General features: G+C 40.7%; 2 protein-coding genes, 1 non-coding gene and 1 pseudogene across 3 annotated transcripts; 1 reads left to right on the forward strand and 3 right to left on the reverse strand.

Moving 5' to 3' along the window:
* Positions 1–303: 303 nt before the first annotated feature.
* On the reverse strand, positions 304–6,572 carry APOBEC1 (apolipoprotein B mRNA editing enzyme catalytic subunit 1). The gene is made up of 5 exons (XM_008140394.3): positions 6,557–6,572; positions 4,400–4,427; positions 2,093–2,490; positions 930–1,048; positions 304–432 (listed from the first exon to the last, which is right to left on the reverse strand). Exons 1-5 carry the CDS (start codon positions 6,570–6,572, stop codon positions 304–306), a joined length of 690 nt encoding a protein of 229 aa, XP_008138616.2.
* A 5,007-nt stretch (positions 6,573–11,579) lies between these two features.
* LOC114231297 (U6 spliceosomal RNA) lies at positions 11,580–11,680 on the forward strand (annotated as a pseudogene).
* A 467-nt stretch (positions 11,681–12,147) lies between these two features.
* GDF3 (growth differentiation factor 3) lies at positions 12,148–19,295 on the reverse strand. The gene is made up of 2 exons (XM_008140393.3): positions 19,028–19,295; positions 12,148–13,013 (listed from the first exon to the last, which is right to left on the reverse strand). The coding sequence occupies exons 1-2, from the start codon at positions 19,293–19,295 to the stop codon at positions 12,184–12,186; spliced, it is 1,098 nt and encodes a 365-aa protein (XP_008138615.2). The 3' UTR covers positions 12,148–12,183.
* Positions 14,257–14,362, reverse strand: LOC129149915 (U6 spliceosomal RNA). The gene has a single exon (XR_008556706.1). It is a non-coding gene; the product is annotated as a U6 spliceosomal RNA (small nuclear RNA).
* Positions 19,296–23,251: the final 3,956 nt, after the last annotated feature.

A 23,251-nucleotide genomic window follows, 5' to 3' on the forward strand; every position in this document is an offset into this window, starting at 1 on the left:
TTTATAATATTAGTTATTTGAATCCATGAACATGGGGTACCCCTTCCATTTATCTGTGTCTTCTTCAATTTCTTTATCAATATCTTATAGTTTTCAGTCCTTACCTCCTTAGTTAAATTTATTCCTATGTATTTTTATGCTATTGTAAATGGGATAGTCCTTTATTTTTTAGATAATTTATAGTTTGTAAATTTATAGTTACAGAAACTAAAAATTTCTAGATTCTAACTAATGATACTCAATCATTAGTGAATCATCATTGCCTGCAAAGAATCATTCTATTCATCTTCAAGTCACAGGAAGTTATATCCACGCTGTAGCTAAAAGGATATGGTGTGGAATCTTTTGGTAATGGCAATTTTGAAGATTAAGCCTGTACCATGTAAGCTGTTTCTGACATCTTCTTGAAATCATTAAACAGGGAGGAAGACTCTGAAATATATAAAATAAAATAAAATGGTAAGCTAATATTTTTCTTAATTCTATTATTACCACAAACATTTTATAGCAACATTTAATAGACCATTGAACTATTCTCAAGAGAATACAAATGGAACACATTTCTTCAATAGAATGACAAACACCAATATGGTAAAGGAGAATATCTGCAATTCTGTAAAGCCAGTATGTGTTGTAGTAATAATAATATCTAATTAATAGGGAGTCCACATATACTTTAGACCAGTTTATCCATGTCCCTTTCCTACTTATTTTCCACAAAGATATCATCTTACATTTTCTTAAAATAGTTCAAGTATTTAAATAACTAATATAAATGACAAATGATGAGGAGAGTACATGTCAAAATTATCCAGAAAGAAGTTTGAAGAAGGATGCCTTCTTTTTTTTTTTTTTTTTTTTTGCATAAGAATCTTTGTCTCTCTCTTTTTTTTTTTTTTTGAGAATCTTTGTCTCTTAAAATAACTTACTAAAATTATGCAGTGGAGTTCCAGTGCATATAGCTTCATCCACAGAGGGGGATATATTGGGCAGTGAGTGTCTTTCCCAGGTGGGTAGTTGACAAAATTCCTCCAGCAGTAATCATACTCTAAGGAAACACAAATCATTCAACAAATACAAAAAAAAATTTACTTAAAGAAAGCTGAGCTTACTAGTAAATGCAGGGTGTCCCCCCAAAAAATGTACACACAATTTCAATAATTATTAATTCCAATGGGTTAAATCTGAAAAGAAAGAAACATCAATTGAGCAGCTGTTAAGTGTGTATACATTTTGGGGGGTTCACTATATATCCTATATAATAAAAGGCTAATATGCAAATAGACCGAATGGCAGAACAACCAGAACAACTGAACAACCGGTCACTATGACATGCGCTGACCACCAGGGGGTGTGCGTGGAACATGGTGGGTGTTAGACATGGCAGTATGGTGGAGCAGGTGAGTGGGGGCACCAGACCAAGGCGGGGTGCTGGTCGCTGTCATCAGGGTGAGCCTCTGGTGGTTACTGAAAATTCTTTGCTCCCATGTGCCTCTGTCCTGCCCGGAGCTTGTACCTGCTGTCAGCACCAGAGTTGCTGCTCACACCCGCTCCTGGTGCCTAGCACCAGTCCCAATCACTTGGCGCCATCAGCAGGTGTGAGTGGGGCAGGCGCCATCAGTTCATAGGAGCAGGGACAGCAGGAGTGGGGCTGCCAGCAGACAGGACACCGGGGGCTGTGGTGGCAGGGGGTGGGCGGGGGCACAGAGGATGGGCCGAGACCCGCTCCTGTGCCTACTGCAGCCTTGTGGCCCACAGTTCCTTTCAAGGTGCATGAATTCATGCACTGGGCCCCTAGTATACATATAACATATCTAAAGCCCTCTGGCCTGTTCAGATGGACTAGACCCTCCCTGAATCCCTAAAAAGAACAAAGCAGTTCATTCAAAGATGGCTGAGAGGCCATAATGTCAAAGTGTAGAAAATAGAGTCATATTTTTTTGATACTTTCCCTGCTATCAATTGCAGACCTGGTGTTTTCTATATTATTTTGAACTTTTACTTCTGAGACTCCTACTCTGGGATAATCAATCTCCTGGCCACCAACACAGTCTCTCATAAACACTTAAGGTTCTTGGTTTATTGTTTTTACCTGTGCTTGTCATGATCTGGATAGTCACACCACTCTTAATGAGGTCCCTGAGTCCTTGTCGGTTTTGTTCATCCATGTGGTGAAAAAGCCGTGCTACATAAATAACTAAAGTCACACCAGGTTGTTGACGCAAAAATTCTGTAATAGCCTTGGAGCATTCCCAACAGGGACTCCAGGATAGGAACCAGATGATGGAGCAGCTGGTGGATGAGCAAAATTGTCTTTCTGAAGTAATTTTTTCTATAAAATTGACTTCAACATGCTTGGTGGTGTTTTTGCCTGAGTGTCGCCAGATCTTGGGACACGTGCCCCACTTGATTTCATAGAGCAGACAGCCCTCTTTACGGAGTTCTCTGGGGTCAAAGATTGCTTCAAATTCCCAGGGTTCAATTCTCCTCCTAAAATATTGTCATGAAATTTTTAGAGAAAATTTAAAAATCCTTTAATACTCCCTTTTTCTATAAGGCAAATCTAAAACATGAATCTCAGGACACTTTTTTTTCTCTGTCTAAAAGTTATTTGGGGAGGTCTGCTTGAATTATCAGTTTCTGTCACAAACACAGTAAAGATACTTTTTCCCAACTCATGTTATTTGGTTACCACTCTCTTTATACCATTGCTTATTAGTCTTGAATTCGGGTATAAATGTGTCCTTTTTCTCCTTATATTCTAATCTTCCTGTCTCACTCTTAGAGGTGCCATGTTCCAATTGTTAATATTCACTATTCCTCAATGAACTCCAACTAGATTTTCTCAGGTGTAGAATCCTCAAATCAATAAAATTCTAATTGCCAAGCCTAAGAAGAGAGTACTTTAGCCTCAGGATTCCTCCACATTAAATTCTATATACTAATTCCTCATAAGAAGAAAATTCAGCCCTAACTGGTTTGGCTTAGTGGATAGAGTGTCGGCCTGTGGACTAAAGGATCCCAGGTTCGATTCCAGTCAAGGGCATGTACCTTGGTTGCAGGCACATCCCCAATGCAGCGTGTGCAAGAGGCAGCTGATCGATGTTTCTCTCTCATCGATGTTTCTTAGCTCTCTATCCCTCTCCCTTTCACTCTGTAAAAAATCAATAAAATATATATTTTTTTTAAAAGAAATTCAACTTGTTGTCAATGGCACCTCCGTGTGTCAAAGCTGTGACTTAGGAAACTCAGGATTGTGCTGAGGACCCTCCTTTCCAATAAGCTTGTTACACTCTAATATTTCTCATTCACCCCCAAAGTATCACATTCATTTATTGCATAAATAAGTGCTTCCACCATCATAAGATAATATATTCCTTGACCAAAAGTCCCCTGTTATAATGATATGTCTGGAAAATGGGCATATAATATAAAACAGGAATGGAAATGAAAGTGACAAATCAGTTCCTTGGACCTTTCACTAATAACTATAAAAACATGTGATCTAAAAAGAAAAGAGCATTGGTAAGGCAATAACAGAACAAAGCTGGAAGGTCATTTATTTCAACAGAAACCAAAAGACAAGAACAAAGACAAAGAAAGCAATAATCATACAGAATAAAGTTGGAAAAGGGGGAAAAAAATAATGGGAACATGGTAAAAGAAGAAAGGAACAATAAGGTTAACTATAGTCCTCCAGCTCTTAAATACCCACTTATTCTTGGTTGAATTAAATGCACAATATGACAGTATTATTCTTTTTAAATTTTTTAATTAATTTTTAGAGAGAGAGAAGAAGAGAGAGAGAGAGAGAAAATGAGAGAGAGAGAGAGAGAGAGATTTGTTGTTCCACTTATTTATGCATTAATTGACTGATCCTTCTATGTGCCCTGACTGGGTAGCAAACCTGCCGGAAACCAAACATTGTCACTTGGTAGTTATGTGAAAAGGGAACCCGGCAAGGCTGGTCAACCTTGAAGCTAAAGGTCAGAGCCAACCACTCCCTATCTAATTGAGACGATGGTAACTGAGGCAACTTCCCCACCAAATAATCATGTAAATCCTTATTGATAAGATCATCTGTCTGTTACTGGAATAACCTGCCTAAGGGCAATGGGTGTATCTCAGAACTCTAATAAAAGGGATAGAGCAAAGGCCAGAGCTTGGAGTCCTCCCACTAGAGGTGGCTCCCGCCTGGCCCCACATTTTCCCAAATTAATTCTTTTCTAGCTTCTCTTCATTTTGATTGCGGCCTTCTCCAGAAACCGGACCCGAACGGGATCTCTGAAACACGCGGGACGTGACAAGGGATCCCACACATCTGGCGCCCAACCTTGGCATATTGGGGTGATGCTCTAACTAACAGCTACTGGGCCAGGGCTGACAGTATTATTCTTACCTCAAGGTGGGATCACCAGCTGAATAACCTGTTGACCAAGAGATGAGTATGTCAAGTAACATACAAATTGAGTTGTACTTTTAAAATACATTTTTATTTATTTCAGAGAGGAAGGGAAAGGGAGAGAGATAGAAACATCAATGATATAGAAGCATCGAACAGACTGTCCAACCTATGAGGCAAAGAAGGGGGAGAGGGAGTAAGAGATCAACCAAATGCATGCAAATGAGCATAACCAATGGGCACAGACAGTAGGGCGGGGGGGGGGGGGGTGAGGGCATGTGCTGGGGGATGGGAGTGGCTGGGGGAGGTCAATGGGGAAAAATGAGACTTATGTAATACTTTAAACAATAAAGAATTTAAATCTAAAAAAAAAAAAAGAAATATCAATGATGAGAGAGAATCATTGATCAGCTGCCTCCTGCAAGCCCCACACTGGGGATCAAGCCCGCAACCCAGGCATGTGCACCAGCCAGGATATGAATCGTGAACTCCCAGTTCACAGGCCAGTGTTCAGTCACTGAGCCATAATGGCTGGGCTTTAGTTGCACTTTAAAATGACAAAATTTTAGACGTAAGGACAGATAAATAGTTATCAAGGATTAGGAACAGGAGTGAAGCAGGAAGGAGAAGGGTTTGGCTATAAAAGGGCAATAAAACAGATCTGTACTGTTGGAGCTGTTTAAATCTGACTGTGGTGGTAGATTCACAAACCTAATACAGGTGACAAAATTGCATAAAGCTAAACACACACATAAATGAGTACAAGTGAAACTGGGGAAATCTGAATAAAATTGATGGATTGTGTCAATGTTAATATCTTGGTTGTGATATTATTGTATAATTTTGCAAAATGTAACTATTGGTAGAAACTAAGCAAAATGTACAGGGAGTCTGTATTATTTCACAAAGCTTTATGATTTAAGTTACGATTATCTCAATTAAAATCATAACTGACAGAAAGAGTGATTGGTAGTGTGTAGAGAAGCTGGAACACCATTGGCTTAATGTACATATATATTTTTAAAGCACAACTCAAGAGAAAGGAGAAAAGACATCTGCATAAGTGATGAGTTTAAAAAAAAAGGCAGCATTGTCAAAGGGCATGTAGAAAAATATTATTGAACTAATGAAAGAGAACCAGATTTTGATTGGAGCCCAGTGGTTACTGAGGCATTGACAGCAAAATCCTGCTGCATAGATCTCAGGGTGGCAAAATTCTCCCAAGACTGATATCTGTATTATTTCCAATCACATCATGCCCACACTCTTGCAATAGTCTTCTAATGGGTCTCCTTGTTTCCAGTCTTTTCTGCTTCCAGTCCAGAAGGCATCAAATGCCAGGTAAAAGTGTTTAAACCATTATTTCAATCATGTCTATGCTATTTATAAGTACTCCGGAGATTTTCTTTTACCAAAAAGATCAACCTCAATTTCCTTAGCCCAGCATTCAAAGCCCTCTATAATAGCACTCCAAATTTGCCCTCTAATTTAATTATAGATTATTTCCACAAACTCTTCTCTAGCCTCACCAGTGCACTCAGTATATTACAAACATAATCTTTGTAAATTCCCTCAAAGTCTTTATGTCAACCAACCTGGAAATGCCTTCTCTTTGCCAACCTACATTCTACCTCTTTAGAATCCAAACTCAAATTCCACCTCATAGGAAAATTATTTCCTTCTACAGCCTGCGGTGTTCTACCTCTCCCATGAATTTTTCTAAAGTTAACTAACTAAACCTTAAATAATTAGCATGCCCTTGTGGTATCCTTCTGATGTTGTCTTAAATTATTATTTAACAGTTGTATATTTTCCTTAATTTTTTATTGTAGTGAAACTAGCATTGATTTAGTGTCATTTGTTTAAAATTATTTATGATGTCAATAGTTAGTATTAATAATTATAGCAAATCTTATTTAACCAAGCACAGCCAGTCACCATTCAGCAGATTAATCTCCTTTTAAAAAGAATGTCTACAGGGAGGCAGACATTTTCAAATAAAGTGAAATTGTATTTTTAAAATAGCATTAACATAGTAATAAATAGGAAAGTTGGAAAATGCCCAAGGACACAAGCAAGACACACACACACACACACACAGAGTTTCTACGCTTTTCAAGACTATGAAGCTTACAGGACCTCGATCCATTTTACCTTTGTCAGAAGCCATGGTGCTGTGTGCCACTGATTTTCTCCCCTGGAGCTATATATTGTGCTGATTGGTCCTGTCAACAACATGCCTTAACATTGTTTCTTCAGGAGTGACTGCTGTCACCTGATTGAGCAGAGAATGACTCATTCCTGAGTCTCAGGCACTTACTGGGTGTCTAGACTGTACAAACAGGTATCAGATTAAGAGAGAATTTGGTGTGAGGTTAGCATCAATGGGTTGACTAGAAAGCTTTTGGTGCAAATGATTAATGCTGTAGAGTAAATCCCTGAGGATATCTGAATTACAAAGCTCTTTCCCTAATATTATATGAATTTTTTAAACTTTCCCTTCCCTTTAAATTAAGGTTAAGGCAAGACTGACACATCATTCTTACTTGGAGAGAACAGAGAAAGAACAACTAGAAGAGAGAATTTATTTATAACTTCCTCTTACTTTGCTCTTTGCCCCAAATCTTGTTGGAAAGGGGAGGGGCACTGATAGATGCAAAATCAGAAGGACTTTGACTTCTGACTCAGGTAATTAGGTGACAAGTCTTCAGTGATCTCTCTTCCTTCTTGAAACCAGGGCTAAATGTAAGGCCAAGTCCACTTATGTTTTTTCATCCTCCTCTAAAAAGTGAATACTATACATATTCCCTATTGCCATTGTCCCCTGTTGTCCAAAACCTGGGTCAAGCTCTCTGAGTGTTAGCACACACTCCCAGAATTGGGGTCGCTCTTGAGACCTAAATCTCCCTCTAGGATCTCAAATCTAGAGCCCCTGAACTTTGAATCTCAAATCCTATGGGCACAACACCTGAGCTCTAAGTATAAGACTTCCATTAGCTATGAAAGTCAAGCTGGAGCTTCCACAAGATGAAGCAGTTGTTTCAAGTGGCAGGTGAGAGCTGAAGAAGGAGCAGAAGTGCCACATCATAAATGAAGGTCCTTTAGAAGCCAAGGATTTCATGATAGGTAAAATAACGACCCCCACCCCCTCCACACACAGACACACAGATGTTCACCTCATAATCCCTGAAACCTATAAGTATAAAGGCAAAAGTAATTTTGAAGAGGTGATTAGAATAAGGATCTTGAGGTAGGGAGATAATCTGGGATTGTCTGGGTAGTCCCAGTCCAATCACATGGGCCCTTAAAAAGAAGGAGGCAAAAGAGCCAATCAGGGGACCCTTTCCCCCTCCCTATGTGGGAGTCCATTCTGTGGGACGCTTTACCTCTCCCCATGTGGGAATCTGTAGTTATTCTTCAATAAATCTCCACCTTTGCTACAAAAAAAAAAAAGAGCCAATCAGAGAAGGACATGTGAAGATGGAAGCGGAGATGTGAATGATGTAATTATTGGCTGGAAGGGGACCATGATTCAAGGAACAAGGACAGCATCTAAAAGCTGGAAAACACAAGGAAATGGATTGTTCCCTAGAGCCTTGTAAAGCAATGCTGCCCTGATGACATCTTGAATTTAGTCCAGTGAGACCCTGGTTTGTACTTCTTTTTTCTTTTTTTAATATATTTTATTGATTTTTTACAGAGAGGAGGAGAGAGGGATAGAGTCAGAAACATCGATCAGCTGCCTCCTGCACACCCCCCACTGGGGATGTGTTCGCAACCAAGGTACATGCCCTTGACCGGAATCGAACCTGGAACCCTCGAGTCCGCAGGCCAAAGCTCTATCCTATGAGCCAAACCGGCTTCGGCTGGTTTGTACTTCTGAGCACCAGAGTTGTAAGATAAGTTATGTTGTTTTACACCAAGTTCATGGAAATTTGTTACAGCGGCTATAGGAAACTAATACAGTAAAACACACTCACAGGGGGCACATAGGCAATAGTTAAGATGGTATATAATTTAAATTTGTTTCTACTAGAATTCTATTGAATGTTTGATCCATCTTCTGTTTTGTTTTAGAAAACTCAGAACTGCTGGGCCAGCGTGGCTCAGTGATTGAGCATTGACCTCTGAATCAGGAGGTCACAGTTTGATTCCCCAGCAGGGCATGCCTGGATTTCAGGTTCAACCCCCAGTAGGGAGCATGCAGGAAGCAGCCAATCAATGATTCTCTTATCATTGATGTTTTTATATCTCTTTTTTCCTCTCATTTCTTCTCTGAAATCAAAATATAAAATCTATACTTGCCGAAACCAGTTTGGCTCAATGGATAGAGCATCGGTCTGCGGACTGGAAGGTCCCAGGTTCGATTCCGGTCAAGGGCATGTACATTGGTTGCGGGCACATCTCCTGGTGGGGGATGTGCAGGAGGCAGCTGGTCAATGTCTCTCTCTCATCGATGTTTCTGGCTCTCTATCCCTCTCCCTTCCTCTCTGTGAAAAATCAATAAAATATATATTTTTTAAAATCTATACTAATAATAGAGGAATTTGCAAATTGTCTGGGACGCCATCACAGTAAAATAACGACTGAACAGCAGGCTGCGTGGGGCAACCAAGCCAGCAGGGGGGAGCAGTTGGAGGAGACCAGGCCAGCAAGGGGGGGGGGGGGCAATTAGGGGCAATCAGGCAGGCAGGCAGGTGAGCAGTTAGGAGCCAGCAGTCCCGGATTGTGAGAGGGATGTCTGACTGCTGGTTTAGGCCTGATCCCCGGGATTGGGCCTAAACCAGCAGTCGGACATCCCCCAAGGGGTCCCAGATTAGAGAGGGTGCAGCCTGGGCTGAGGGGACTCTCCCCCATCTCCCCTTGGCCCCACATGAATTTTGTATATATATACACACTAGGGCCCAGTGTATATATATACACACTAGGGCCCAGTGCACTCTAATCTCTGTAACCTCTTCATTCTCCTTACAAATTACCTATATACACTGCTGCCCTACACTGAAGTCCTACCTAGACAAATAAATTGTTAAGAGTTTTGTGTCCATTTTATGGAATGATTCTAGCCGTTTGCATGTCCTCAGTGTCCAATAACAGCATAATGAATAAATCAATTGTATAATATGCTTGCAGTGGATTACTATTCAGCATTAAAAAAAATCAATAATATCCATACATGTATCAACCTGTAATCATCTCTGAAATAATAAACTGAGAGAAAAACGATTAAAAATAAACCCCAATATTGTTTCTATAAAGTTTACATATTTGTGAAGCAACGCTTTATACTGTTAATGGATCCAAGCATATGTAGTAAAATTATAAAGAAATGAATGGGAAAGGTAGACACCAAATTCAGGATGGTGATTTCACTAGAAGGATGGAAAAAGCAACTGGGAGGGTTATGCAGGCATCTTCACATATATTTGTAATACAGTTAAATTATAATAATCTACATTTTAAAAATTAATGTTAGAGAGACAGAAAGGGAGAGAAACATCGACATGAGAAACATTGACCTGGAGAGGTCCATTCCCCATGGGAAAACGAGGGTCCAGTGTGTAGAGCCAGCTGGCCTGGCTCTGTCCCGGTCTCCTGCCTCCAGCACCTGACACTTTCCTGAGATCCCAGGCCTCTGGCTTCTACCTTTCAGCCTCAGCTCCTAGTAAGTACCTTCTGTGTCCCCCTGGCACACCGGGCCCCGGGGCCCCGAGGATCCAGGCCTGGGGTGAGAGACAGGCCCTCCTGGTGAACCTGAGGTGGCTGGCCCTGGCTAAGAATGGCTGGGACTTCAGCAGGCTTTTTTCTCCAGGGGCCCCTGTGGCCCCTTGAACCTCTCAAGTCCTGTCTGGGGTGCTGCCCGCCCGCCTGTCTCTCTCAGGGAGCTGCAGCCCTTCATTGGGCCAGGGATGCAGATCGACTGTCTGCGTTGACTCAGGCAGTCCAGCTGGGTGCGACCCCTCCTGCTCCACCCAGCCCCTGGTCTCCACCCTGACGGAGCTTTGCATGTTCCACTAACCCAGGCAGGTGGCAGGTGGAGTCACCAGGCTTCCAGGTACCTCTGGACAGAACACTAACCTGACCATGGGCGGGCTTGCAGCTCCCACCCCAATAAAAGCAATTCCATCCTAAAAAAAACAAACAGAAAAAAGAAACATTGACCGGTTGCCTCCGTTATGTGTCCAGGCTGGGGATCAAACCTGCAACCTAGCTATGTGCCTTCACCGGAAATTCAAGCCGTAACCTTTTGGTGTACAAATGACATTCCAACCAATGGACCCACCTGACCAAGGCATAATTTACATTTTTTAAAACCCAAAAATAAAAACAAAAGATCAGACTAAAAGTAGTAGCAATAATCCAGGGGGAATGGTGAGATTGATTTAAGGTAGTGACAAACATTTCCACTTTAGTTCTCCTAACAAGAGAGGTAACCTCTTACTTCCATATATGACCTATGTGTAAAGTTCTATATTTGAAGTCCATGTGAATTTTGCATTTTACCCCATAATATATGCATGTTTGTTTTAATATCAATATATTTTATACTAATTATAGAAGAGTCGAGTTATACTTTTAACTGAAAATTTTCTCTTTTTTAAATGTATTTTATTGATTTTTTACAGAGAGGAAGGGAGAGGGATGGAGAGCTAGAAACATCGATGTTAGAGAATCATTGATCAGCTGCCTCCCGCAAACTCCCTACTGGGGATGTGCCCGCAACCAAGGTACATGCCCTTGACCAGAATCGAACCCAGGACCCTTCAGTCCGCAGGCCGACGCTCTATCCGCTGAGCCAAACCAGTTAGGGCTTAACTGAAAATTTTCAAAGATATGAACAATGATACCACTATTCCATCATGAAAATTGCAAACACAATATCCAATGATAAACATTTTCTTAAGTAAAATAGGTATCTAAATAATTATATCTATTGCAACCATTAAATTAACTGTAGAAATTTGTGAATTTTTAAAAATCCCTATAAGCCCTGGTTGAGTTGATTACAGCACTGGCCTGATATGCCAAGGTTGCTGGTTCAAAATCCAGTCAGGACACATACAGGAAGCAACCAATGAATGCATAAATAAGTGGAACAACAAATTTCTCCCTCCCCCCCTCCCTCTCCCTTACTCTGTATCTCTCTAAAAACAATATCAATTAAAAAATTCCTATGGTGCTTGCTTCAGTAGCACGTATACTAAAATTGGAATACAGAGATTAGCATGGCCCCTGAGCAAGGATGACACACAAATTCATGAAGCGTTCCATATTTTTAAATAAAAATAAAAAATTCCTATGCCCTACCCAGTTTGACTCAGTGGATAGAGCATTGGCCCTAAGACTGAAGGGTCCCATGTTTGATTCCAGTCAAGGGTATGTACCTCAGTTCAGGCTCAATCCCAGCCCTGGTCGCAGCACATGTGGGAGGCAACCAATCGATGTGTCTCTCTCACATCGGATATTTCTCTCTCTGTGTCTCTTCCCCTCCCTTCCACTCCCTCTAAAAAAATAAATAAATGGAAAAATATCCTTGAGTGATAATTAACAAAAAATATTTTTTAATTCCTATACTCATTAAGGCTCTGTGTGTGTGTGTGTGTGTGTGTGTGTGTGTGTGTGTGCGTGTAATTTGGGACATCATCAATCATGATGGATTTTCCAGGAAGACAAATTATAAACATATTGACATTTCATATCCAACAGCTCATAAACCAGATAGGTAGTTTTATTAAAAGCTTTACCCTAAGAATACTCCTTCGATTCCTATTTCTGACAGCCTACCCACACCCACAGTCATCAACTACCATGTCTTCATAATGCCGTAGAATGACATTGTCATCATTGTCCTGGTAAAGCATGGAAATGGGAGACAGCTTGGTGGGAATACAGACAGCCTGGGGAATCGCCGGGTCAACCGCATGCATCAGTGCTTGCATGAATGCGTAATTGGAGCCGTTGAGGGAAGTGGTCAGTGAGAAAGGACAGTCTCCATGGCAGTAATTTGCCATGAACCCCTTGGGGGCAATGATCCACTTGTGCCAACCCAGGTCCCGGAAGTTGATGAATAGCTGGTGACGATGGCAGAGGTTCCTGCAAGAAACTTTAGGGGCAGGGATGGCTGCCCTCCTTTTTCGGGAAGAATAGTGGCACTGCTTAGGGTTGAGGGTCACAACTAGCAGGGAAGCATGAAGAGAACATCTCAGTTTGGCACAGGTGTCCTCAAGCTGAAAATCCACCCCAGAGTCTCTCTGTCCTTTGACCAGTATCTCTAGGAACAAGCCTAAGTTCTTCTGAGGGTTATTACGCCAATCCTTAGCCACATCCAACAGGTTGAAGTGAAGGACGCCTTGAGGCCACGGTACTGACTGCAACACAAACATTTTACCTGGCTTAGGAATGGACCGGTCCCATACATGAGGCTCCTGGACCAGGGACAGAACCAACTCCAAATCTGGCCCCAGGTTATAGTAAGTGTTGGGCCCCAAGTCCAGGCCCAGCTGGGCCATCGTTAACCGCTCCTTGTCTTTCACTGCAGACAGGTTGAAGTAGAGGTGCTTCTGTAGGCAAGAGGAGGCTTGGGGAAGGTTCTTGGAGTAAAGAAAGAAACCTAGATAAGAACAGAGAGATGTGAGGGTCACCATAATATGTTTTACTTTATATCCGCCCGATATAAATGTCAAATGTTATATGTATATCACATATACAAAGTAAAGGCAGGAAATAATCAGTTGTACTCAAAAGGAGGATTTATTTATTTCACTCCTCATTTTTTAATATATTTTTAAACTATAGTTGACTTACAATATTATATTAGTCTCAGGTGCACAACATAGCAATTAGACATTTGTATACCTATGAAATGATACTAGATGTATGAAGATTCGTGCAAGAATGGGCCTTCCTTCCCCTGTCTGCTGGCACTGTCTTCACTCCAGCCACTCAGCGCCTGCATATGCAAATTAATCCGCCTTCCTTTTTTGGTCAATTTGCATACTCAATCCTGATTGGCTGGTGGGTGTCGTGAAAGGTACGGTCAATTTGCATCTTACTCTTTTATTAGTGTAGATTATTGACTATATTTCTTATGCGGACATTACAATCCCATGACTAATTTTATAGCTGGCAGTCTGTACTTCTTTTTTAAAATATTTTTTTATTGCCAAAATCAGTTTTGCTCAATGGATAGAGTGTCGGCCTGCGGACTGAAAGGTCCCGGGTTCGATTCCGGTCAAGGGCATGTACCTTGGTTTTGGGCACATCCCCAGTAGGGGGTGTGCAGGAGGCAGCTAATTGATGTTTCTCTCTCATCGATGTTTCTAGCTCTCTATCCCTCTCCCTTCCTCTCTGTAAAAAATCAATAAAATAGCCGAAACCGGTTTGGCTCAGTGGATAGAGCGTCGGCCTGCGGACTGAAGGGTCCTGGGTTCGATTCTGGTCAAGGGCATGTACCTTGGTTGCCGGCACATCCCCAGAAGGGGGTGTGCAGGAGGCAGCTGATTGATGTTTCTCTCTCATCGATGTTTCTAACTCTCTATCCCTCTCCCTTCCTCTCTGTGGAAAATCAATAAAATATATTTAAAAAAATCAATAAAATATATTTAAAATATATATATATATATATTTTTTTTTTAATTGCTTTCAGAGAGAGGAAGGGAGAGGGAGAGAGAGAAATATCAATGATGAGAGAGAATCATTGTTCAGCTGCCTCCTGCACAGCCCCTACTGGGGATCAAGCCTGAAACCCAGCCATGTGCTCTCACCAGGAATCTAACCATGACCTCCTGGTTCATAGGTTGATGCTCAACCACTAAGCCACACTGGCCAAGCATTTTGTACTTTTTAATCCCCTTAAAAATATGGTACACTTTGTAAATTTGCATGTCATCCTTACACAGGGGCTATACTAATCTTCTCTGTATCATTTCTTTTTTTTTTTTTTTTTTTTACAGAGAGGAAGGGAGAGGGATAGAGAGTTAGAAACATCGATGAGAGAGAAACATCGATCAGCTGCCTCCTGCACACCCCCTACTGGGGATGTGCTGCAACCAAGGTACATGCCCTTGACCGGAATCGAACCTGGGACCCTTCAGTCCACAGGCCGACGCTCTATCCACTGAGCCAAACCGGTCAGGGCTCATTTCTTTTTTAAAAAATATTTTATTGATTTCAGAGAGGAAGGGAGAGGGAGAGAGAGATAAAAACATCAATGATGAGAGAGAATAATTGATCAGCTACCTTTTGCACACCCCACACTGGGCACCCAGTCATGTGCCCTGACTGGGAATTGAACCGTGACCTCCTGGTTCATAGGTTGACTCTCAACTACTGAGCCACACTGTCCAGGTTTCTCTGTATCATTTTAATTTTGAGTATATGTGCTAATAAAGCAAGCACAAGGCTAGAGGTTCTGTATGTTTTGAAGTTGTATATGTATTTTCCCTATTTTTTAAACTTGATTTGAGAGAGAGAGAAGCAGCAATTTCTTGTTCCACTTATTTATGCATTCTTTGGTCAACTCTTGTATGTGCCCTGACCAGGAATTGAACCCCCAACCTTGGCATATCGAGACAATGCCTAACCAACTGAGCTACCCAGCCAGAGCTATTTTCCCTATTTTCAAAGCTAACTTATCTGCCTGGATTTCAAATCTTACCTATTCCTCAAGGAAAAGGCCCAGTAGAGTATACTTTTACTTTTTTTTTTTTTTACTTTTTTGCATCTTCAATTTCTATCTCCTTCCCTCCCCCTTCCCTCCACCCCCCCAAAAAAAACTTCTTTGGCCTAATGCCATCATTTTTTCTGGTTGCGTGGCTTCACCCTAAGTAAGGTTTATCTAAGGTCCTTCAGTTTTTGTGAGAAAATTACAACAGAAACCCAAACATTCTAACCATCCCACCACAATGCCTCTTCACGCTCCAGTCTCATTTTAAAAATAAAATTAGCCCTGGTTGGTGTTGCTCTTTGGTTAGAGCATTGGCCCGTGACAGAAGGGTCCAGGTTTGATTCCTGGTCAAGCGCACATACCTGGGTTACAGACTTGATCCCCCGCTCAAGTGGGGCGCATGCAGAAGGCAACCAATTGATGTATCTCTCTCACATCAATGTTTCCCTCTCACTCTCCCTCTCTCTAAAAATCAGTGGGGAAAAAATATCCTTGGCCCTAGCTGGTGTGGCTCAGTGGATAGAGTGTTGGCCTGCGAATTGAAGGGTCCCAGGTTCTATTCCAGTCAAGGGCCCATGCCCGGGGTTGAGGGCTTGATCCCTGTGGGGGGCATGCAGGAGGCAGCTGATCAATGGTTCTCTCTCATCATTGATGTTTCTATCCCTCTCTCCCTCTCCCTTCCTCTCTGAAATCAATAAAAATATATATTTTTTAAAATATCCTTGGCTGAGAATTAACAAACATTTTTTAAAAATTAAAAAACAGCCCTAGCCAGTTTGGCTCAGTGGATAGAGCATCAGCCTGCAGACCAAAGAGTCTCAGGTTCGATTCTGGTCAAGGGCACATGCCTGGGTTTCGGCTCGATCCAATGTGCAGGAGGCAGCCAGACAATGATTCTTTCTCATCATTGATGCTTCTGTCTCTCTCTTCCTCTTCCTTCCTCTCTGAAGTCAACAAAAATATATTTAATTTTTTAAATAAATAAAATGCATTTAACATTACCCACTTTTCTCTTCAAGCCCAATATATCATCTCTCCCTTTCTTTTCATTGACCATCTTTTTAAAAGATCAGTCTACATTTGCTATCTCTATTTATTACTTATAGCCTTCTGTTATTTTTTCTACTCTTTTACCCCTACTACTCCACTGAAACATCTTTCTTAAAGGTTGTTAACTGTCAGATGCAGGGGTGTAGTCACAGTACTTATCCTTCTCAACCTCTCTAGACAGTTAATCTCCCTTTTTTTGGCTCTAAATTCTAATATATTGGCCTCTTTTTTTAATTCATATCACTAAATCACATTCCTTAGGCATGAGAAGACAAAACAAGACAAAAGCCAGAATAGACAGATTTGAAAAACGACTATATGCATGCAGGAGGCAGCCAACCAATCTCTCTCTCTCTCTCTTTCTCTCTCTGTCTCCCCCCCTCCCCATTCCTTTCTCTGAAGTCAATAATTAATTAATTAATTAATTAAAAAAATAAAAAGGCATCATTCCACCTTATTAAAAAATTAAAACAATGACAATGTGTTTTGCTCCCAGGTTAACAAAAATTAAAAGCTAAAAGTGTATCTAGTGGGCTTCCAATGTAGCATAGATAAGTACATTGTCATATGTTACTAGAATGAAATACTAAACAGCAATGAGAATGAACTACAAATAAATGCAGCATGGATAAATCTCATAAATATAATGTTGAGTGAAAGAAGCCAGACACAAAAAAGGGTACATTCCACATTTACATTTATATGAAGTTCAAAAACAGACAAAACTAAAAAGTAATGTTAGATATCAGAATAGAAGTTACCCTTGTGGAGGAGTAGAGATTAACCAGAAGGGAGCATGAAGGATCCTCTGGGGTGCTGGTCATATTCTGTTTCTTGATCTGGGTGGGTTTTCTGTGAAAAGTCATTGAGCTGTTCTCTATGATATAAGCACTTTTCTGAATGTATGTTACACTTCAATAAGTTCCTATTTTTATTTCTTTTTAGTGTGTGAGTGTGTGTGAATGTGTGTGTGTGTGTGTGTGTGTGTGTGTGTGTGTGTTTAAGAGAAACATCGATTGGTTGCCTCCTGCATGCCCCTATTGGGGATTGAGCCCCAACCCGGGCTTGTGACCTGACTGGGAATCAAACAGGCAACCTTTCCATGCACAGGACAACACCCAACCAACTGAGACAAACTGGCCAGGGCAACACGTTCCTATTTTTAAAAGGATTGCTGTCAATTGTGGGGAAGTGAGGGGGTGGGGGCAGGCTAGAATGGGTCAAAGTGGGGGAGCGGGACATATGTAATACTTTCAACAATAAAAGTATTTAGGTTTTTATAAATAATAAATTAATAAAAATATTTTAAAATGTAAAAATAATTGTGGGGAAGTGAGAATTCTCTTACACTCGGGGTGGAGTATAAATTTTGGAGGACATTTGCTATATACTATAAGTATAAATGTGCCTGCTCTTACATGCAACAATCCCCTTCTAAGAATTTATCCTAAGGAAATAATAGAAAAAGTGTACATACACTAAAGCTATATTATTTATTACATGTCCTTGCCCATCAACAGGGCATCAGTTACATAAATTATAGCATATCTATACAATGGAATATCATGCAACCATTAAAATGAAAATAAGTTGACAATTTGTTTTGACTTATGTGAGATATTCCTAATACAAAGGAATGTACAGTATGATCCCATTTTTCTTTAGATTACAAGTTTCCATTATATGTATGCAAAAAAGAAAAGTCTGGAAGAATATACAACTGCTGGTTTTCTCTAGGGGAAGAGTTAGGGAGAGATGATAGTGAGATTATGTCGTCCCTCCTCCCCTCTCCCCCCTGCCCCACACCATTATTTGATAGGATTTATTATCACAAAAATCAAAGTTTAATTTCCATTGGGGAAGGAAGTAACCGCAGCTATTTTCTACTCCAAGAAAAAAACCCTTCAAATTAGCTCCTCTTACCTCTTAGCCCTCCAGAAATTTTCCCTGAACCCACACCTAAAGGCCCTAAACCTCTAATGCAATACTTAGTACAAATGTACTTATGGAAGTCATTTATCTGCCTCCCTTTTATAAGCTAATAGAGCAAATTTTATCTTTAATCTCTGTATTCTCATGGCCATACACTGTTCCCGGTACACAGTATCAAACACATGCTTGGTGGACAAATAAATATTCAAATCTCTCGTTGCTGTAAAACTAACCATTAGGCCTCTCACGGCTGCCTTTGAACCACTTGGGAGGCCATATAGAAATGCAGATTACAACAGTTATTTCTGACTTTGAATAAGAATTGGGTGGAAGAGTGAAGGGCAAGAACTGGGCAAGATAATAAACTTTTAACAGTTGATCTGGGTCATTTTGATGGTTGGTTAGTTTGGCAAATTATTAAATGGCACTCAATCAGATTCTTATATAGAGTATGACAATGGCATATGCTATTGCTCTGTACTCATAAGCCAAAAATAGCCTTTTCCACCCAACAAAAGTAGTGGGAGGTGTGAGAAGAGAAGCTAGGCCCATGGGCAAACTGAGCTCAAAATTTTAGTCCCCTGCTTTGCCATACCGAAAACACCAAGATGTCTAAATTGTGGGCTAAATAAAGAGTGGAAGACTGAGTCCTAATTGCACCCTCACCCCTCCCACCTAAACTGCAGCACAAAGCTGTTGATTCAGAAAAACAAAAGTTATTTTAAATCCTGACTTTCCTTACATATTAGCTGTATGATCTTGAATAGGTTACAGGTTCTACTGTCTGAGCCTACCTTTCAGGATTGTTGTTGGGATTAAATGAGATAAAATCCGTAAAATACCAGCACATGACCTTCTATGAACCCCTCAGTAACTGTTACATCTTTCCTTTCTTCACGCCGCCCACCCCCCCTAAAAAAAAAAAAAAAAAAAAAAAAGCCAGATTTTCCCTCTAGGAAACACTCCAATATCCTTACCTTGATCTGGGAGAAGTCGAAGTATGTTCCCCTGGACTCCCAGCTCCTTTACGTAGCATAGATCTGGTGAGACCCCAATGGTGGCTGCTGTCTCTTGATCGTGGAAAATTTTCTTCAAGATATAAGGCACAGGTTGGAATTTCTGAGGTGAAGGCACCTTGTCTAGACCCAGAAATTGGAGGAAGGCATGTTCTTGAAATTGGAATGTCTGGCCCAAGGCCAGAGTTAAGGAGAGGCTGAGAGCCAAGACTGGCAGGGAAGGAAGCATGGCCTCTGAGCTGAGACAAAGCTGGCTAGTGAGGCTGAAGGGAGCTCTAGCTCCTGACTTCCCAGCAATTCAGGTGCTGCTAATTTATCTGATGTAAGATAATCAAGTGTGAATTGCTCTCTTCCCAGCTCCTCAGAGGCAATTGGATGTAAAAAGACACAATTTTTTTTTTCCTCTTCCCTAGCTCCACTGTTCCAGAAAATAAGTACGCAAAGCAAAGATTACCAGTGTGTGGGCCTAACTCTACAACAATCTGAGGTTTGTCAGCAGTAGACGGAGTGGAATGGAGATGCGCGTTTATTCATTTCACAGGCATTTATTCAGCATCTATTATGTGCAAGCGCTGAGACAGGTACTAGAAACATAGTAATAAGTAATTCAAAGTCTTGTCATTCATAGTCTAATTAGACAAATATATAGATAGATTGCTATTAGAATATATCCACAGGGGTGTGTGGGAAATTAATTCGGGGAGCAAGAAATCCTCCCAAGGAAGTTGGTCTACACTCTTTGTCAGTTGTCAGCTCTCAGAGGAGCTGAAGTTTGTTCATCCACCTTTGTCCTCCTCATTAAAAGTAAAAAGTCAGACTAACTGGGTTCATTCTGGTTCCATTACTTATTAGCTATTAGACATTGGGCATATCCCTTAATTTTTCTAAAAAAAACTTTTTTTCTCAACTGGAAATAAAAACTGACCTTGGAATTTGCCATAGGATTCTCCTAAGATGATGTGTTTAACGGGTTCTGCACAATGCCTGCCAAATGGTAAGTACACCCAAAGTGTTCTCAGAGGAGAAAGTTTCAAAGTTTAAGTAGACATTTTTGAGTAAGACAGTCAGACATCCAGGACTGAAGGAATTACATGTGAAAAGACATGGGGGTTATTGAAAAGCTTAGGAGGGCAGCATATATCAATTTTTGTTTTTGTTTTGTTTTGACAAAGTACTGTGAGATTTTCAAATACTGGATCTTTTCCTCTGACTCTGCTGTTGAGGAAGCTATCTGACATTCAATAAATATAAATAGTGCAATAAATGAGTGAATGTATGAATTGGTGCTATTTCCAATTAGCTTGTTTGTTGCCAACATAATTTTCAAGCTTTTTGAGAAGAGAGACTTTATTATTTTACATTATGTTATACCACCTATTATAAAAACTTGTTTCTCCCACAGGAAAAGTGTTGTATCTTATACATAATTGTTTCCCATCATCTTCAGGCTAAATCTAATGACTCCTTAGCATGTCTTTTAAGGACTTTCTTGGTTTGGCACCCATATTCCTAGCCAGCTTCATTTCCTACCTTCCACCATCATCAATGTTAATGCTCTAATGATAATGACATACCTGTAGTTCTCCTGTGAGCTCATTTCATCTCAGAGCCTTTGCACAGGCCAAGTTCAAAGGTATTTCTATTGCAAAGACTTATCTGACTCCCTGAAATAGATTTAGATGCTTCTTTTTCCCTCTGAGCCTTGAGTAGGCATCCATTATGGCACTTATCACAGTGTATTTCACTGTGTTTTGCCTATTTCCCTCCCAGACCATATAGTCATTGGGAACTGAAATCATATTTTTTCCTCTGAAAGTATCCATTGGATCTTTTCCTCTTACTGACTCCATTGCCCAGGAAAGTGTCTGGCAGGTAGTAGACATTCAATAATACATGTGCTGGCTGGTATAGCTCAGTGGTTAAGTGTCAGCCCAAGAACCAGGAGATCACAGTTCGATTCCCGGTCAGGGCACATGCCCGAGTTGTGGGCTCGATCCCCAGTGTGGGGTGTGCAGGATGTAGCCAGTCAATGATTCTCTCTCATCATTGATGTTTCTACCTCTCTATCCCTCTCCCTTCCTCTTTATGAAATTAATAAAAACATATGAAAAATAAATAAATATATGTGCAATAAATAAGTGAACAAGTGAATTGGTACTATTTCTAGAGGTCTTTCTCTTCTAGATAGTCAACTTTTCACCATTCCCATTTCTCCTATCTCCTCCTACTTGCATCCTAGTTGACACTTTTAATATATGTATATACATATATATATATATATATATTGTTATTGTTATTATTAATTTCAGAGATAAAGGGAGAGGGAGAAATAGAAACATCAATGATGAGAGAGAACCATCATTCAGCTGCATCCTGCATGGCCCCTACTGGGGATTGAGCCTGCAACCCAGGCATGTGCCCTGACTCGGAATCAAACTGTGACCGCCTGGTTAGTGGGTTGACACTCAACCACTTAGCCACACCTGCCGGGCTTAGTTAACGATTTTAACCTATAATCCCCACCTGTTTGTTTTTTTGTTTGTTTGTTTTGTTTTTTATTGATTTTTTACAGAGAGGAAGAGAGAGGGATAGAGAGAAACATCGATCAGCTGCCTCTTGCACACCCCCTACTGGGGATGTGCCCGCAACCAAGGTACATGCCCTTGACCGGAATCGAACCTGGGACCCTTGAGTCCGAAGGCCGACGCTCTATCCACTGAGCCAAACCGGTTTTGGCCCCACCTGTTTTCAACAATTAGTATAGGTTGCATTTTATTTAACTTTCTTGACTGAAAATCAGAAGTCAGACTAATTGAGAGTGTGCAGTCACCTAAATTCTGGTTCCACCACTTAGCAGTTGTGAAACCATGGACAAGTCACTCAACTGTAAAGTGAGAACAAAGCATTCTTTGCTAAGGTACAAAGGGGATTTGATGAGCATATGCAAGGTTCAGGACAATGTCTGCCAAACAGTAACCACTTGATAAAAGTTTAGCTGATATTAATTATTATTATTTATTAAAGCGGAGCTTGATCAAGGGAAAGAAAGCAATAATTGAGAGTGTGCAGTCACCTAATATAGCAAAAAAACCCACCAAATCAGGAGTCAGGGGATCTGAGTTAATTTGGCTTCTCCAATGGCCATGTAATCTTGGGCAATTCACTCAGTCTTTTATGATATACTAGAGGCCCGGTGCACGAAATTCATGCATGGGTAGGGTCACTAGGCACAGCCAGCAATCAGAGCCAATCTGTGGGGCGACTGGCGGGGCAATCGGGGGCCCCCCACTGGCACCTGCCTTGGCTGTTCTGGGGCCTGCAGGCTGGGGGAAGCTCCTGCATTGAGCATCTGCCCCCTGGCGGTCAGTGCGCATCATAGTGAATGGTCATTCTGCTGTTCGGTCGATTTGCATATTAGGCTTTTATTATATAGGATACTCAGGCATGAAAGTTTTATATATTGTTTTAATTTGTTTATTTCTTCTATTTATTTGAGAGAGAGAGAGAGAGAGAGAGAGAGAGAGAGAGAGACATTGATTTGTTGTTCCACTTATTTATGCATTCATTAGTTGATTCTTGTATGTGCCCTGACCAGGTATCTAACCCAAACTCTCATTATATCAGGACGACACTCTAACCAACTTTGCTACCCAGACAGGCCTGGAATTATTTTTTTAAATTATTTTTTAATAGAAGAATATGAATGATCTGCAATGTCATAAAAGGCTAACCTATTTAAGCCTCCCTTTCTTTACCCAAAATTACAGAGTTAAATTAGATATTCTTTTAGGGTTCTACAAACAAAATCATTGTAATTTTGGAATCTCAACCCAAATTAGAAAGTCAAAAGCAAGGCAAAATGGCTAATATAGAACTACTTATAGAAAGATTTGCACTTGTTTTATAAATACTGTATAAGGCTTATATTTTGACATATAATTGAAAATGCTCTTTTAAGTTGTACAATGGCCCTAGCCAGTTTGGCTCAGTGAATAGAGTGTCAGTCTGTAGACTAAAGGGTCCCAGGTTCGATTCCAGTCAAGGGCATATGCCCAGGTTGTGGGCTCAATCCCCAGTTGGGGGCATGCAGGAGGCAGCCAAGGCAGCCAATCAATGATTCTCTCTCATTATTAATGTATCTTTCTATCTCTCTCCCGTCCTGTCTGAAATCAATAAAAATATCCT

Source organism: Eptesicus fuscus, chromosome 7 (assembly GCF_027574615.1).
Source record: "Eptesicus fuscus isolate TK198812 chromosome 7, DD_ASM_mEF_20220401, whole genome shotgun sequence".
Taxonomy (NCBI): Eukaryota; Metazoa; Chordata; class Mammalia; order Chiroptera; family Vespertilionidae; genus Eptesicus; species Eptesicus fuscus.

Coding starts and splice junctions, on each gene's coding strand:
- APOBEC1 (XM_008140394.3), bottom strand. Junction 2,491..4,399: donor GCTGGTGATCCCACCTTGAG/GTAAGAATAATA, acceptor ACAATATTTTAG/GAGGAGAATTGAACCCTGGG. Junction 433..929: donor AACTCCACTGCATAATTTTA/GTAAGTTATTTT, acceptor TATATATTTCAG/AGTCTTCCTCCCTGTTTAAT.
- GDF3 (XM_008140393.3), bottom strand. CDS start 19,295: ATGCTTCCTTCCCTGCCAGTCTTGGCTCTCAGCCTCTCCTTAACTCTG. Junction 13,014..19,027: donor TCGACTTCTCCCAGATCAAG/GTAAGGATATTG, acceptor GTTCTTATCTAG/GTTTCTTTCTTTACTCCAAG.